This window comes from Fulmarus glacialis, unplaced genomic scaffold (assembly GCF_000690835.1).
Source record: "Fulmarus glacialis isolate BGI_N327 unplaced genomic scaffold, ASM69083v1 scaffold25396, whole genome shotgun sequence".
Taxonomy (NCBI): Eukaryota; Metazoa; Chordata; class Aves; order Procellariiformes; family Procellariidae; genus Fulmarus; species Fulmarus glacialis.
The window spans coordinates 10054-27675 of NW_009219200.1; the positions used below are offsets into that span (position 1 = coordinate 10054).

At 44.6% G+C, this 17622-nt stretch overlaps 1 protein-coding gene across 1 annotated transcript; it reads right to left on the reverse strand.

Annotated features, from left to right (window-relative positions):
- Positions 1-2862: 2862 nt before the first annotated feature.
- EPHA1 (EPH receptor A1) lies at positions 2863-15278 on the reverse strand (the record flags this gene model as incomplete). Its single annotated transcript, XM_009580286.1, has 14 exons — positions 2863-3908; positions 4768-4923; positions 5231-5424; positions 6129-6278; positions 6951-7160; positions 7557-7618; positions 8061-8246; positions 8350-8472; positions 8737-8792; positions 9589-9685; positions 12243-12402; positions 12506-12630; positions 13876-14208; positions 15123-15278. Coding segments are annotated over 14 exons (2087 nt in total), but the record flags the coding sequence as incomplete, so codon positions are not given.
- Positions 15279-17622: the final 2344 nt, after the last annotated feature.

The following is a 17622-nucleotide window of genomic DNA, read 5'->3' on the forward strand; positions in this document are numbered from 1 at the left end:
CCTGTGTGTCATCAGCACAGTCTGTCCTGTCTTCTTACTAAATGCTTTGCTTCTCTCTTCTTTTTTTTTCTCCCCCTCTTCTTTTTTTTTCTCCCCCTCTTTTTTTTTCTCCTCCCCCTCTTCTTTTTTTTTCTCCCCCTCTTCTTTTTTTTTCTCCCCCTCTTCTTTTTTTTTCTCCCCCTCTTCTTTTTTTTTCTCCCCCTCTTCTTTTTTTTTTTTTCCCCCCCCCCCTTCTTTTTTTTTTCTCCCCCCCCTCTTCTTTTTTTTTTAAATTTTCCTGTGTAGAAAGGACTCTGTTCAGTGCATATGGAGGTCTAAATGCCAGCAACTGGAAATACCTAAGTGCATGCATATTGTGTGGGTGTATATGTCCGTGCATAATCACTAGCAAAAATCAAGTCAAAGTAGCTGGTGAGTGAGTAATGTAAGAGACTTGAGAGCCATGAGTTGGCATGGCTGCAAATATGGCCAGATGCTGGAAAGACCAGTCTGAGAGTCAGCTGCTAGCGCTCCCAGGAGGTCCAAGCCTGCTACTCTCAGGTCTGGAAGTCAGCTGCTGGTAAGCCTGGACCAGCTACCAGAGAACAGTTTGCATCTGTCTGAGGTGAGTGGGAGACCAGGGAATCCTGAGGCCAGCTGCTGGATAGAGCCAATATCCAAGGCTAATTACTAGAGGGCTCCCTTGTGTGTGAGCATGCATGCACATGAGGGGTCTGAGTGCCTACCACTGGAGTGAGGCTGCAAGCCTCGGGGACTCATGCTCAGGCTCCAGATCGTGGAGCCAGCTACTGGATAGCTGGTCTTAGATCCCACTAGGGGGATCCATAGTCTATATGTATGTATTTCCTGCTAACAGGTTCATCCTGATCAGCCAGAGAAGGGAATAGGATCAGGCTGTTTGTGCTGTGCTTGTGTGACTGCTGTTTTCTGCCCCAGGCCAGTCATGTATAGTGTGTGTGCATATATATACATGCACATATTATATACATGTATATTTTGTGTGCAGGAGTGCCTATTGGGAACACAGGCTCAGGCTTGCTAGTGGCTGTACCTGAGGATATGGAACTGAGCAGCCTCTTCTCTGCCAGGCCAGCTGATTCAGCAGCTCCTCACAGTTGAAGTTGGAAGGGACCTCCCTGCTCAGAGCAGGGTCAACCAGAGCAGGTTGCTCAGGAATGTACCCAGTCAGTTTTTTAATACCTCCAAGGATGAGAACTCCACAGCGTCCCTGGGTAACCTGCTCCAGTGTTTAACAACTCTCACATTAAGGTTTTTCTTACCTTCAAATGGAATTTATTGTATTTTGATGTGTTCCCACTGCTGCTTCTCCTTTCACTGGATACCACTGTGGAGAGTCTGGCTCCCTCTTCTTCACTTCCTCCCATCAGGTATTTATATACAATGATAAGAGCCACCCGAACCTTCTCATCTCGAGGCTGAACAGTCCCAGCTCTCTCAGCCTCTCCTCATACGTCAGATGCTCTAATCCCTTCAAAGTCATAGGGGCCTTTCACTGGACTTGCTCCAGGAAGTCTATGTCCTTTGTACTGGGGAGGCCAAAATTGGACACAACACTCCAGATGTCTGACCAATGCTGAATAGAGAAGAACCACCTCCCTCCAACTGCTGATGATGCATTTGCTAATGCAGCCCAGATACTGTTGGCTTCCTTTGCTACAAGGGCACATTACTGGCTCAAGTGCAATTTGCTCTTCACTGTGACCTGCAAGGCCTTTCCTGCAAAGCTGCTTTCCAGCCAGTCAGCACCCAGCATGTACTGGTGCCTGGGGCTATTCCTCCCCAGTTGCAGGGCTCTGCATTTCCCTTTGTTCAACTTCATGAGTCTCCTCTCTTCCCATTTCTCCCATCTATTGAGGTCCCTCTGAATGGCAGCACAACTATCTGATGTATCAACTACTCCCAATTTTCTATTGTCTGTAAGCATAGGCTAAAGTTTACATATGCATGACACAAGCTCATAATCTTGTGTCAGCCTCATCAGGGCTTATCTTCTAGTCTAGATATCTGCCACGTAGCAACTTTATTTATTACCTATACTTCATGTTAAAGACACCTATTACTAAGATTGAACTTACTGATATACTAAAAAGACTCACAGTAAGAGCTTATCTTGTCAGCTGTATCTCCTACTATAGTTGCAGTGACTTGAGTAGCTGAGGTACATGTATACTGTGGTTCCTTGTGTATACTCTGCTGCTTCTCATGTTGAATAGAAACCAGTCGTCTTGCTTTAAGTTGCAGTTCTTTAGATCTCTGCTTCTTAACCCTTCTGTCATTCATGGTTAAGCAAGACCTTTCCAGGAGCAGGAGTGTTAATTTATAGCCTTAAGAATTTGGAGCATTATACAATTATGGAAACACTGATAGCTATCTAAAGCAAGTAACATTGCTGAATGCCTAGGACTCACCTTCTTCACCAACCTAGACTTAGCTTAAGCACTGAAAAATAAATCTTGAGGTGACTACTCTTCCCAGGTAGGAGAAAGTCTTAGGAACATCAGAGTGAGATTTTTTTCCCCCCTGGACAATCTGTTCTGCAGGAGAAGGAAGTACTACTCACATGTATGTCATCAAACTACAGCAGTAGCTTCTAATACTTCTCATGGTTTAATGGATGGATACAGCTATAACTGGGTTTAAAGAAAAAAGTCTGAAGCTGCATATGTATCCTTAATCCTAATGCAAATGCATGTCCACATTAAATCTGCAGTTAAATGGACAAAGACCACTGGCTGAAACAACCAAAAATGGATGTAAGGACCCTGCTGGATCTTATAATATATATGCTAAAGTAAAGGTCCCAGTCATATTTGAAATAAGCCAAAGAACTCCAACACAGCCTGCTCTGCCACAGGTTTATTTACAAAATATTATTTACAGTCTATAACTGTCTTGAGCTCTGATAAATAATAACATTTCCTCCACAGAGAAGGAATAAGACAGACCACCTACACATTTTTCTGTTAGAAATACCCTACCCAGCCAAACAAGACTATTCTTTCGTTTAAAAAGGGGCAGAGAAAAATGGGTACCTAAAGGGTTTTCTGCCCATGGCACAAGTAAAGGTATTAAGCAAGTTGGAGAGATGTACATCTCCCCGTTGAAGTATGCATGTGCAAAACAGCAACATGCTGAGGTTACGTGATCACACAAGTTACAGCAGGGTGTGCTGCTACTCCCAACTTCTCCTCCAAAGAAAGAAGGACACCATGAGTTGGTGTTTAAGGCAAGAATAGCTGAATTAAAAAATATATCCCTTACCAGCAGCCTTGTGAAAGACTGAATAGTTTGTTCCTGTTGCAAAATAAGGAAGACAGAGGGCTGCTGAAGTGAGAAGGCATGTATGCCAGGGAGTGAATGGGCTCAGTCTCTCTCTGTCTGTGTCCTTGTGCACATTCCCTGAATGTCCCAGTCTATCTGAACTCTCATCTCCAATCTTAAAACATTATCCACTGGCCCCAACCCGCTTTGTATGTATCCTTATGTTTCCATGTGATATACTGAGGGTCTGAAACTCCAGCATGTGGACTACAGGGATTACTTAGTGCTGCACAGAATGGACTACAGAAGACAGGCTGAGAACAATTTCTAAGACCAGTGCTCTGAAACGTACTGATAGCTGCTGTAGAGCTAAAGCAAGGGGGAACAGAAATGACAGCAGGTGGTGTTGCCTCATGAGCTTTTTCAGTTCTGGTTGTTTTGCTGTGCTTGTCCCAGTCACTCATTTGGAAACAATTGCCATAGGAATGATTCCAAGTGATACCTAGTAAGAATGGGCATGTAGCAAGCTTAAGAGAGCAATGACTGATCACTCCTTAAAGCCTTGGATGCTACATAGGATCCTCTTCTGATGGCCTGGAAGTGACACTCCCATCTGTTTCAAGTCCCTGAAGGAAATGGGAAAAGAAAGGAAAAAATGAATTGCTGTTCTTGTTCCTTCCGGACTTGTGGGTAAGGGCAGAAACAGTTACCAAGCATTAGTTCAGAAAGCTTCCTTTCCCTCATGCCTACCTTTCCTCTAGAAGGAAGAAAATTCTAGATGTTCCTGCCCTTCCCTGGCTACCTCTGCCCACCCAGTCAACTGGCTTCTCCCACCTCGTGACTAGGCCTGTACTCCCATTAAATCAGGACTGTGTCCAAGCCAGCTTGTGATATGGGCCATGTCTCAACCCTTTAGCAGGTCTGTCCCTGCACTGTGCCTGTTCATTTGTTTTATGTAACTGCCCTGATTGGAGCTGGCTATATACATCCCCGACCCTACAACAGAACATGCCTGTGTTGGTAAAGCATCTGACCTGAGTCTTTCTAAGGAGCCCAGAAGGACTTTGCTCTATGATAGAATAGTGCCTGGCTGATGCGGGGGGAATATCACTAGCCCATCTGGAGTTCAAGACAAGAAAATTCTCTTATCCTACAAGGGTGGGGAGATGGTCAGGTTAGAGAACTGTCTGCCATCTATTGTTTCCCCTTGCTGTTTGTGTCTGATGTGAGCAGCTCAGGCCCCTGAAGACCCTCATGCATGGACAGTTAGGGAATTAGTCTCACAGTTTGGGATGATCCCAATTCCTCTGGGCTGATTGTTCCCTTTTAGGGCAAGAAGCCAGTCCACTTCCATTTAACTATATACAGAAAGATGGAGAGAAGCCTTCCAAGTAAATATGAGTGCCTGTTCAAATAGCACAGGGACAGACACAGCTATTGGTAGCATAGCCTGGGGTGCCTTGTGGGAGCTTAACCTGCCCTTACTCAGCAGTGAGCTCCAGAATGGACTCCATGGTGTCCAGGCCAGCAGTGCGAAAGTTGGAGATGTAGCGCTTCATGCGAATGGATTCCAGCCACTCAGGGATGGATCGATAGGGGATCCCATCAGATCCACTGCAGCTAGGGAGCCGGAGTGTTACCCTAAAGACAGATAAAACACTCATTAGCCAGGCAAATACCTTAAACGGCCAGTACTATGAGATAGTAGCTAAAGCTCCGCCAGAGCTAGGCCAGCTTATCTGCTCTCTGCACAGTGAGGTCAGACTGCCCAGGCCAATGGCTATGCCCTCTGTCACCATGAGAGAGAGATGATCACTATCTTCTACACACAGAGCATTCCAGGTGCCTCTTGCCAGCCTGCATTCTAGCACTACCTCTCCTCCTGCTGGAGACAGGAAGGTGAAAATCTCCCAGTTAACCTCTCCTCCTCCAATGATAGCCTGCTTACCTGGGATCAAAGTCTGCAAGAGGCCGGAGGAGCTGAGGACTTGAGATGAAATGTTGTAGCTGTGCCCGGATTTCCTGAAAATGAGGCCTCCTCATCCGATCGTGTGACCAACAGCTCTTCATGAGCTCGTAGAGAATAGATGGGCAGTCCACAGGTGGGGGGAGCTGGTACCCATCCTCTAAGCTTTTCATCACCTGCACAGAGGACAGAGAGAAATCTGGCCAAAGAGCAGAGAATGCAAAAGAGGAGCCAGGGACCTCTGTGGGACTGGGAGCAGGCAGTTCACCATTTTGCACAGCATGCAGTCAAGGAGATTACAGATTACATGTGTATAAAGCAGGGTTTGGGCAGCACAGCAAAGGATCAGGACACCTAAGGGATGTCAAAAAGTGAAGTGGCATATGCAGGTACTTTCAATCCTTTACTAGCCTAGCTCCCATTTGCCATTCAGGGCACGTGTTCATGAGAAGTGAGGACCAAATGATCCTGGCACAGGCCCAGTGAGAAAAGGGGAACCAGACTCTGAGGAATAATTTCAACAGCATGTGCTAACCTTGCAGTGTACTGAACCTAGAATGAGTGTGAGCCTAGACATAATACTCCAGAGCCAGAGGAAGGAGAGAAAGAAACCAATGGAGAACATCTCCAGACCCAAAGGCCATGGCTGACTTAACCAGTCTTTAATTTGGCTCATTGCTGCTGACACCTTAATATAGTTCAGAGGCCCAAACACTTATTGCCCTTGACTTGGTTGCATTGATTCTTAGCAGGGAGGGAGACATAGTAGTTATGCGTTCAAAAGAATGTCAAGAGCGCAGGCCGAGGGATATCTACAAAAGTTGGGCCTACATGCCTTGTTTATTTTTTTAAATCAGCACTTGAGCTCAGTGTCTGTTACCTCTTGATTGGTCATGCCCCCATATGGCTTGTCACCAAATGACAGCACCTCCCACATGACAATTCCAAAGCTCCAGACATCACTGGCTGAGGTGAAAATCCGATGAGCAATGGCCTCTGGGGCTGTCCATCGGATGGGAATCTTACCACCCTGTGAAAGAGCAGAGACATAGTGTATCCAGCATGTATCATTGAATTGTATTTCTCCAATGCTTTCATGCAAGGAGGTTACAAAGTGGTTCAAAGACTGGGCCCACTTCACTTGAAGTGACGTGTAACCACCTCTGGGGAAATTTCTCAAAAGGACAGAAACATTCCTGGAAAGCGAGTGAGTTTAAGCCCTCTGCTCAGTTGAACGCTACACAAAACCACTGCTGTGGGAGTAAGAGCCTGACAGCAGTCACAGCCCTACTTTGAATGACACCAGACATTAGAATCGCTGGAACTTTCATTGAAAGGGACGTAGATGTCTCTAGTCCAAATCCCTGATCATAGCAGGGCCATCTTCAAAGCTAGATTTAGTTAATTGAGTCCAAAAGATCAGACCTCTTATTTTGCTTCTCATTTCAAAACCACAATCCCTCTGAATCTCTTAGCAAACAAAATCAACATGGACTCCAGACAGAAAAGCACCACCTTCTGAATCATCCACACTATGACTTGCAGTTTTATTATGGGTTTTCCTCAGAGATTTTCCATCCCAGTCTTCCCCTGGCCTGGTGTTTCCTATTGTGAAGAAATTCTGCCATTTTTATCTGGCAGAATCCCAATCCCCCTAAGACTACAGTTCATTTACAAGACTGAGGGATTGTTTTTGCATTACCTTGGTTTCATAGGTTCCCTCTGCATCATTCTCCAATATTCGGGAGAGACCAAAGTCAGACACCTTGCATTGAAGACTGCGTGTTACCAGGATGTTGCGAGCAGCCAGATCCCGGTGCACATAGTTGTGTTCTGAAAGGTAGGTCATGCCAGAGGCTATTCCCTGCAGCATGCTCACAAGCTGTACAGGGCTAAATTTTTCCTCATTCTCCTGCATGGAAGAAGAAGTGAGAGAAGATCCTGGTCAAGTGATATCAATCTGCTTGGTTTCTAGTTACTGGCCTTATCAACTTCTACAAGCTGGCATTGATGTACAAGCAAAAAGACAATGCTGCAGCCCAAAGGACCCAACAGGTTCTCACTAAGGGACTGGTGGTGGTCTCCAGAGTTATCATTAGGCACCTGCACTTCAACTACGAAAGACAGCACTCTGGACACTGAGCAAACTGGATGACATCAAGCTTCAACTGTTGAGATTGGAAATGTTAGTGAGCAGAAAATAAGTGGATGTCTGGATCTTATTTCTAGTCTTCTTTTAGGGTCCTAAATCCAGGTCAAGTGCAAGTTCTGGCAGTACACAAGCCTATTACAGATTGGAGTCTCTCACCCGGAGGAAGGTATCCAGCGCTCCATTCTCCATATACTCAGTGATGATCATCATTGGCCTCCCTTGAAGAAGACAAGAAGGTGTCAGCCTTTTTGCAATTCTCCTACTCTTGCCTTTCAATGTTCTCCACATTGCCCCAACACAGAGAACCATATCCAACCACAGCCAACATCCCCACTCCACTGGCACAGCTGGCTCACCCTCCTCCTTAGACCTCCCCCAATGATTTTGTATTCCTCCTTGTGTCACACATATAACCTTACAGCATCCCTTACACCAACTTCTCATCCACTCACCAACCCAAGAAGACCTCTGCTAACACTGCCTCATGACTCTGTTGGAAATCCATACCTCTCCTCCCTTCCTCATTCTCTGCCATAGGCTAACGTGACAATGCCTCTCTTCTCCCAGCACAGCCTCTCTGACAGCATCCTCTTTAAGAAAGGCCCAAGAAATGTGCCAGTTTCTGCTCTCATTCCAGGACTCCCTCCCACACACTCTTACTTTTGGTGACAACTCCTTCCAGACGCACAATGTTTGGGTGATTGAATTGCCCCATAATTGTTGCCTCGCGCAGAAAGTTCCACCATTGTGAGTCTGAATATGTCGGCTTCAGCGTCTTGATGGCAACCACGATACGTTCTTTCCCTGGGAGCCGCAGGGACCCACGATACACCTCCCCAAACTCCCCTGAGGACAACCAGAGGCAAGAGGACACAGATGAACTCAGGAACAGGCAGCAAAATAACAGTGTGGGGGAACTGAAAGATGGGGAGAGCAACAGGTAACTCACCCTCTCCAATCACATTCTCCATAGTGACACAAGAGACATCCAGTTCCTTAGTGAATTCCAGCACTCCTCTGCTGGGGTCATCATACGGTTGCAGGTCTACATAGGGCTTCAACCAGACTTTCTCTATGGTAAAGAGCAAAAGAGCAAATTAACCTGTCAACTCTTTGGACAAGCTTTGTAGGTCAAAGCTACAGAAGCAGAGGTGAATCCACAGGATTCTGACAATGGCAGTAAACAAACCTACATTGAAGATTAGAGCTGTTATGGAAAGAGGCAAATTACATCGGGAAATCCGTGCCATTGTCAGGTTTGAAACTACTGTTTCTTTGCTTTCCTTCCAACCCATTCCAGGCTTCTCCCTGGTTCCACCACCCCTCTGAAGCTCACCTCGATCAAAGCCTGAAGTATTGTAATCTGGCCGTGCTTGTCTCCGATGAGCCCGCCTGGAACATAACAAGCAGTCATGAAAATAAAATGGTCAGAGAGCAAGGAAAAAAGCAAGACTTCCAGGGTGTCTGCCCTATTTGGTCAGGGACAGAGCTCAGGGTAGCCAGAGCAAAGAGGAACCAGACACTGCACTTACTTGGTAGAATACAGCTAGCAAGAAAACGTGATGCTTAATTTACATTTAGAAATGGAGCTTTGTTTTCATGCAGGTAGTTTTGTTCATCCTTCTGCTTGCTGAATTACAGATGAATTTCTATTTATTTTATGTTTTCTGTACACTTCCAGTACAATACCTGATCTTCTTAAAACCAAACAATAGCAGCCTTATAGACATTTAGAAAGGGAGAAGAATTTTGTATCTGGATAGAGGACCACTAAAGTAATGGTATATGGAAAATGGTTTGAAATGACTGGATACATGTATTGCCCACTTAATTGATCAGCAGCTATAGAAATGATTGTACCATAACAATATTTTTATTCATCTGTCATGATAACAGTATGATAATGCTGGATTATTACAAAACTGAGAAAACACCACATTTTCATCTGTCCTCAGCAGCAAGCATTATCTTACAGACACATCAATCCCTCCAATCCTGCGAATTGAAATTATTTACTGAGACTCATTCCGTCTTGCCGCAGCACACTAGTCTTACCCTTTCTTCTCTGACTAACCTCTAATTATCCAATAATCTGTGAGAAATCAGGGCCTCCCTCCCTTTCTTAAGCTCCCATAGCTCAGCTATTCCTACATCTATGCCTTTTTCAACACCAAAAATCAACACTTACTTTCGCCGAAAGATGAGAAGTCCCAGAAGCAGCCCAATAAATAGAAGAACTCCGAAGATAATAGAGACTATGACTCCACCAGACAGAGCTCCCGTGTCTGCAGAAACAAAGAGAAAGACCATATCATTTAAAAGACCAAGAACTGTTTGTCTGGAGTGTAGCAACCAGCTTCTACCAGCCAATGGTATTAGGTAAGCTACAGCCATTTGTCTTCCAGGCAGCAGAGACACCAGATTTGAGTCCTATCGTATTGTTATTCACGTGCATGAGCACCTTCTGGTGGATAACTGGTTGACTCTTATCTACAGTCTTGGTCTTCTGGTTGAGTAAGTTATCCCTATGCCGATTTCCCACATAAATTCCATGACACTTTCAAAAACGAAGAACAGCTGTTCCTACCCTCCCATTCCTCTCCAACTACTCTTTTAGATCAGATCCTTCTTCCTGCTCAGTAGCTGATTTAGACTATGGCACAGCAAAGACATGGTTTTCCCCAGCAGTCTAACATGATTCTCTTCTTATTTATGAAATTAATCTCCCTCTCCCCTTCCATCAATATCTGGGGTTGGTCCTTTGCCTAATTACCTTGACAGAAGCCACTGACTGCTTAGGACTTTTGAAATAAGCAGGTTCTGATTTAGGAACTTGCAGTCTAACATCATAGTCCTGCTTTCTCAAAACTAAGCGTCAGGTGGTTTCATTTTGTGATTGGATAGCATTCAGATAGCGTTCACATGACACAGGTTGTCTTCTTCCATTTAGATTCTCAAGCTAAAGCCATCCATTTCCATACAGCATATCTGAATTCATCAGAGGAAATCCTAAATGACCTCTGTTGGTGAAGTATGTGTTTTTAAACCTTATTTCCCATAACTTAAAAACCTATTTTAAAAAATTAAAAATACACTAATGAAAAGTGTTCATATCCATATCTAATGAGAATCTATATTTTTTAATATTTTCCCTAGAGAGAGTTAGGAAAACATCCAGAAGAAAGAAAAGTCCTAAAAAAATTGTTTCGATACATGAGCAGATTTTAAAGTAAGGAACAGCTTGTGTGACACGGACAACTGTGTCTAGAAGTGTTTCCTAACATCCAGTCCAATGGTCAGCATCTGTAAAGCCCAATTAACGCTTGTTATTCTTGCTCAATTTGATGCTGACTCATCCCACTAAAATTATTAAAAATCATCAGCTTAGTTAAGCAGAAATCAAGAGGCAGAGCTAATGTTCTTTTTTGTTAAAATCAAAAAGGTAAGATTTGGAAGGTGAAATAATATCTTTTATTTATAAAATGGACAAGCTTTTAGGTACATAGCACTTCTGCAGGAAGTTTAGGGATCTAAATTCTCAAATTCAGATTAAAAAATTTGCCTCTCCCTGCAAAGCTTGTTCCACTAATACCCCTAGACCATTACAGCTAAACAATGCTTCTAGTATTATCAAAGAAGAACTCCCACCAAATGAAACCTTGCTGGCACTTCTTTTTAATCCCTTTCATACTCAAAATACCTTTGTCTTGACATGAGGAGGTGATCAACTTTTACTTAAAAAAAAGCATAATCGTGATGAAAGTATTTTCTAACATGTCCTTTTATAATCAAAACCATCTAAGGTACACGTTAACTTACATATTTTCCACAGAACCTTTGTGGTACATTATTCTATTGGTCAAAGATCATTTATGTCATCATCGTTTGGCACTGCGACTTCATGAAAATTTTACCAAAAGCTCCTGGTGCCAAAAAAAAGCCCCATCTTTAAATGATATTCCAATCATGGTACCACAACTCCTTATCAGCTTTTACACAGTTAACGTAACTATTTAGTTACATTAAGGTATGCCCTTGTTTTCTTCCATGTCCTTATTTCATTACAATAAAACTAGCTTTTCAAAGGCATCATTTCAACAGATGTATTTCTAAAATTATCCATAGGGTCAATAGGAGGATCTGTGAATGTGTGGAATGAAGAGAGAGCAAACTCCATTATAGAAAATTTTTGATAAAGGGGAAGTCTCTGGGTAACCCAGGGAAATAGGAGGTTGGATGTGAGGCCTGTATGAGATGTTCTTTGACATAGGAGAAAGATCTTCCTTGTGGCCTCAATAGCTTGGCCTTCTACACTTCATGGTTTGGTGGAGAACTTTTTTCAGCAGTACATACCATCTTTTTGGGCACAATTACATTCAAGGGCTGGACTACATACAGTGGAAATGATAAAGCTGGAAAAAAATAGTGGTGAGGCCCTTTGAGTTCTCCTTTTCACTAGTAACTTTCACACAAAAGGAGGCGTATGGTAATTATTTTCAATCTTAGAAACATTAGCCAGAATCAAAATGTCTTTCAGGAAAACTAGATGAAGAGCTGCTACGTAATTTGCGAGTACAACACACAAACCTGAAAGTGATTGGTTCTGACCAGGAAAGTACAAGTGGATTTTATATGACAGCAAGGAAACAAGACAAATGTCTCCTTGTTCTACATTTTTACAGAGAAACAGGCTTGGCCCTGGTGACAAGGAACTCAGGTGTGTGGTGTCTGTGCCTTACAGCTAGCAGAACACAAAGAGAGATCCATGTACCACATGAATATACAATCATCTGATGGAGAAGTGAGTTTCTCCCAAATGAGGTGCCAGTGGTTGTCCTTTACCTGGCGGAAGGGTGCGGAATTCCTGCTCCGGGGAGTAGGGCCCAGGCCCGAGGGGTGTGATGGATCTCACACGAAGCAGGTAGGCTGTGTCTGGCTGCAGGTCTGTCAGAGTGACATTTGGCTCAACAAGGTGCTTCACTGTGTAACGTGCCTCCTCTCCCTGCAGAAATCAAACAGCGTCAAGTAACAAATACACGTTGAACAGAGAGGACACTTCCAACCCTTTGGGTGAAAGGGGGAAGAACAAATAAGGTAGGCCTCACCTTCTCAAAGAACATGACCTCATACTCCACTGAAGTCCGGCTGCGCTGCCGTGGGGCAAGCCAAGAAACAGAAAGACTACTGTCATCTCTTTGTGTCAGAATAAACTGGGATACTGTCACCGGAGCTGCAGGGGAGAGAACAGAGAACATCAGGAAGAAATACAAACATAATGCAAACTAGACCCTCTCTCCACCAGAAGCTCTCTCCTTCTTTCTCTGGTCATACCATGCAACTGGAACTGACTCTTATTGCCACTGCCACTCCCTCATCTTTCTCTTCTGTGGTGAAAGGGAAAGGAGGTCTCTGGCTGTAATTAATTGCTTTCCATGAATAGTATGCTTCTACCCCAACAACGGAAGCATAACCTTGTTTGGCCCTCAAAACAAAATCACTGGTCCAAGAAATTACATTTAATCCAGCACTGCACTGAAAGTGTTCAATTTGAAATAAAGATGTTAGGATTTTATGCTCTTACAGCAGCAGTAACACAACTATCCTATGTGATTTATGAATGCAGCTCCATTTCATAAGGGTACAGCAAAATTCAATGCTCAAAATCTCTCAGCTGATTGCAAATGCATGCTGTTTATGAACAAAAAGATAATTCTCAACAGCCTGCAAGGACTGAAGAGTCAAGCCTGGTTCTCTCCTTGTCCTTCTTCATCACCAGGAAGTGATGAGGCCAGCCAAAAGTAGCTCTGCTTTTCTAGCTCAGAGTTGTGCTGCCCCCGCATCGCGTCAGGAAGGAGAGTTGTATTTTGTCACTAAATCAGAACCTGGGGAAAGCACCAAGGGCTGTTGAGCACTGCGATGTCACTTTTCTATAATCACGTTTCACAGTGCTCTGGAAAGTATTCACAGAACAGACAAACTAGCCAGCTTGAAGCTAAACTACAGAAATGAGTCAAGAACTTGCATGTTTTTAACATCCTCATTTCTCCATGCTTTCAAAGCTTTTTTTTTTTCAGTTACAGCAGGGTTTCTGTTGTGCTTGGTTGGATTTTTTGCAATATCCGAGTCATGGGAAATACTTCACGCCACAGTTCCTGCTCTTCCTGTCACACAGGTAACAATACTTAGACTGGACAACACTAGTGTATGACAGGGAGGGCTTTATCCTCCTCACCTCTGTTAAGTCCTTGGTGGATTCATAGCTCTTTGTGGGTAATGATTACTGCTGCTTTGACTTGCAAGGAATCTGACTGATGGACTTCACATGCCAGAGGCAGAGGTACCTTAGAGTTCTTATCATACCATACCAACACATGTGGCAAACAAGGAGGAGAAGATGGAGAAAGCTTAAACATTCACAGAGATTCCTCTTCCTTTTCCTGATGAGCAGGAAGAACTTCTCTCTGCTTCTGCTAACCTGCATGTCCAACTGCGACCCAGAGAGCTGGAGCAGTTCTCTGTGGAGCAGGTCCCATTCCAGAGACACCGTTATGGGCTTCCACAGCAAATGTGTAGTTGGTGTAAGCTTCTAGGCCATCCACGTCCACAGCAGGTTTAGTGAGACCTGAAGCACTCGGGGAGAATACCACACCAGCCTCACACGGCTCACATGACAGGAAATGGCAGCGCTGACAGAAGACTGTGTAAGTCAGGTCCTTTCGGCCACCATGGTCACTGGGTGGCTGCCACCACAGACTCAGCTGTGTGCCAATAAGGGAGAAGCTGACATTGCGGGGAGCTGAGGGGGGGCCTACAAGAAGCATGAAAGAAAGTATTAGATCCAGCTGTTAATACCCAAAGTACTGTGGCAGCTTCCCATCTGCTGATGCATTTTGAATTAAGCCCTCTGCTCCCCCAGCCTCTCCCTGTCTCATCTCTCATCCCTATTTCCCAACGTTTTGTTTCCTCCCACCTCCTTGTTCATAAAATCACAGAATGATTTGGGTTGGAAAGGACCTTTAAAGATCATCTAGTCCAACCCCGCTGCCATAGGCAGGGACATCTTGCTCAAAGCCCCATCCAGCCTGACCTTGAACACTTCCAAACACAGGGCATTCACAACTTCTCTAGGCAATCTGCTCCAATGTCTCACCACCCTCACTGTAAAAAATGTCTTCCTTAAGTCCCATCTAAATCTACTCTCTTTCAGGTTAAAACCATTGCCCCTTGATCTGTCACTAGAGGCCATAGTGAGAAGTCTTTCTCCATCTGTCTTATATGCCCCCTTTAAGTATTGAAAGGCCGCAATAAGATCTCCCCAAAGCCTTCTCTTCTCCAGGCTGAACAACCGCAACTCTCTCAGCCTTTCTTTATTAGGAGACATGTTCCAGCCCTCTGATCATTTTTGTGGCCCTCTTCTGGACTCACTTTAACAGGTCCGTGTCTCTTTTGTACTGGGGACCCCAGAGCTGAATGCAGTACTTCAGGTGGGTTCTCACGAGAGCAGAGTAGAGGGAGAGAATCACCTCCTTTGACCTGCTGGCCATGCTTTTTTTTATGCAGCCCAGGATACGATTGGCTTTCTGGGCTGCAAGTGCACACGTCCAGCTCATGTCCAATTTTTCACCCACCAGTATCCCTGAATTCTTCTCTGCAGGGCTGCTCTCAATAAGTTCATCCCCCAGTCTGTATAGATATTGTTCTTTCTTTCTGTCTGTGACTCACGGGTGCAAGCAATGTTCTGGCCCTCTGAAGGTGCTCGGTAGAAGCCTGCATTGCAGGAACAAGACGTAGCCCCTGACTCATTGGACAAGCTGTTGGGGGGGCACTTCAGGCAGCGTTTAGTCTCCAGGGAGTGACGGTAGAATCCTCGCTGGCAGGCTGTGAAGAGACAAACAAGTCAACATAAGACCAACAATAAACCAAGATCGACAAGAAACCACCTGCCAGTTTTGTTCAGCTTCTTGAACACTCCTTTATCTGTTTGCTTTTCTTCCATTTTTTTAGCTCACAGAAATATTTAGGTTGGAAGAGACCCCTGGAGGTCACTTAGACCAATCATCTTAGAGCAGATAGAGAGGAGATGCAAACTCAAGGTAGGATCAATGTTATGATAGGACTTACAGACTGGAGAAGGGGGATCTCATTCCTCACAGATGCTGTATGAAAACAGAAGCTGGTCAACCTCGGAGACTTCTTTCAACATAAACCCAGAATGGTCCCCACCTTGCCCTTCAAGCTTTCCACACCAGAAAGAAGAGCTGTAAATACCAGCTCCAAGTCCTTGTACTCCTCAGAGTCCTCTGCTTGCTGACTTCCTATGGGAAAGCCAGTGGGCTTTTTAGCAGAAGAATCTTTTCTGATTTCAAGTGTTGTACCAGAGCATCACCTAGCAGGGCCCTGGGGAATATTTAAATAACTATCAGTTCACCTAATGGCATTGAGTGTAATTGGCTATATGGAGCCAACACAGACTGCAAGAGAATAGATGCCACGTGCTTTCTATTTCCAGTCCTACAAAAATAAGCAGCCACATCTTTCTCTAACATCTGACACATTGTTTTTGCTGCATTACTATTAGCTTGATCTACAGGAGCACTGGTCTGTCTGCCAGTTATCTCAAGGTCAGTGCTTCACCTCTATAGGTGTGTAGCAAGGAGAAAATCAGTGAGGGAGGCTGAAGTAACCTGCAAATTTAATGGTTTTCCAGCCTGTGCTAAATGAATCTATCAAATGTTCCTAAACTAAAGAAACAAACAACCTATCACTAATAAGATGGTTGAAGAATGCATACACTAATTTTCTGCCACAACTACCACCTTGCATTTGACTTGAGCACTGAGGGAATGACCGTTTTAATATTGCATTATAAAAGCAACAATGTCCTGTGTCATCCCTCAGGAGATCCCAACAGAGAACACCTCAAAACCATCTACTCAGGAGCCTGACAAAAATGGCTTACTGTGGTGGAGCATAGCATAGGAAATGATCCTTTATCCAGAAAACAAAAAACAATCCAGCCATTCCTACTATGTGGCACAGAGGAACACCTGAGGGACCTAAAAAACATTTCCACTAACAAAGGCCAAACAAGACTCCTCACCATCAGTCTCAGGAAGAGTCATTATCCTCACTGTATGTTGAGATCTCTCTCGATTGTCATCAGAGAAGTGGCTTCATCTCATTCCTATTGGTCCCCCTTCTTGCCCTGGGATGGCAGGCAGACTGTCCCATTAATACTGGATGATGTTAACTGGCCTATCAGTTGCACAGTAATACCATCACACAACCATTTGGGGGTACTATGACAATACACAGGCCAAAAAGATTTGCAGCAGTTAAGCCTAAAGAGCACAGAAAAGAGAAATAATCACAAGAAATAGGAGCAACCAGCACCTTCCAATTTTGGGAAATAACAGAACCACTCAGGAACGAGTCTGTCATTCTGACACAATCATACAACTGTGTGGTCAATGATAACAAAGGCTGTTGAAAGAATTACAAGGCTCAAGCATTGATTGTCACCAGGCCAAAGAGATTCCATTTATATTCAAGATCAAATCATCTCCTTCAGAAATAGGCAAGAAGAAGAAAAGTTACTTTGATCTCTAGGCTGCTCATGTTTCAGAGCACTTCTACATTCTGGAGTGAGGATGAAAGCTTTGTGGCCTCCTGCCATTTTGCTCCAGCATAAGATTTCAGAATTCCCGACACTGGATCAGTTTGCGTCAGGAGAGCTTTGACAGCAACATGAAAAACAAACAAAGCGCAGCGCCACAGACTTGTATAACACAGAGGTTCTGCCATAAATAAGGGAAGACATACACACCCTCTTATTATCAGGCTGAGACAGTCAGAAAGTCAATTAGGGAAATTTGGGTTTGGGGATCTTTGCAAGAACAGTTAGCTGCGACCCCAAGACAGCCTCTGTCAGGCCTGCATTCCTCCAGCCCACAGCCCACATCTGCTGCTTTACGTCTCCGCTTTACTCACCGGTGGTGCTGAGACCCTTCAGGCAGGAAAGCTGCCTCGCAGGGAGACAGCACGCCTCGTAGGGAGAGGGAGCACAGGGAGGGAGCTGCACGGGGGACATCTGGGCGAAGGGACAAACCCAGGAGGCAACCGGGCAGGCACCAGCTGGCCGGACCAGGTCACATCACCTGAGGCTGTGTCGAGACCAGCAAACTAAAGGGGGACAGGAGGTGCAGGCAGAAGCGGAGGCACC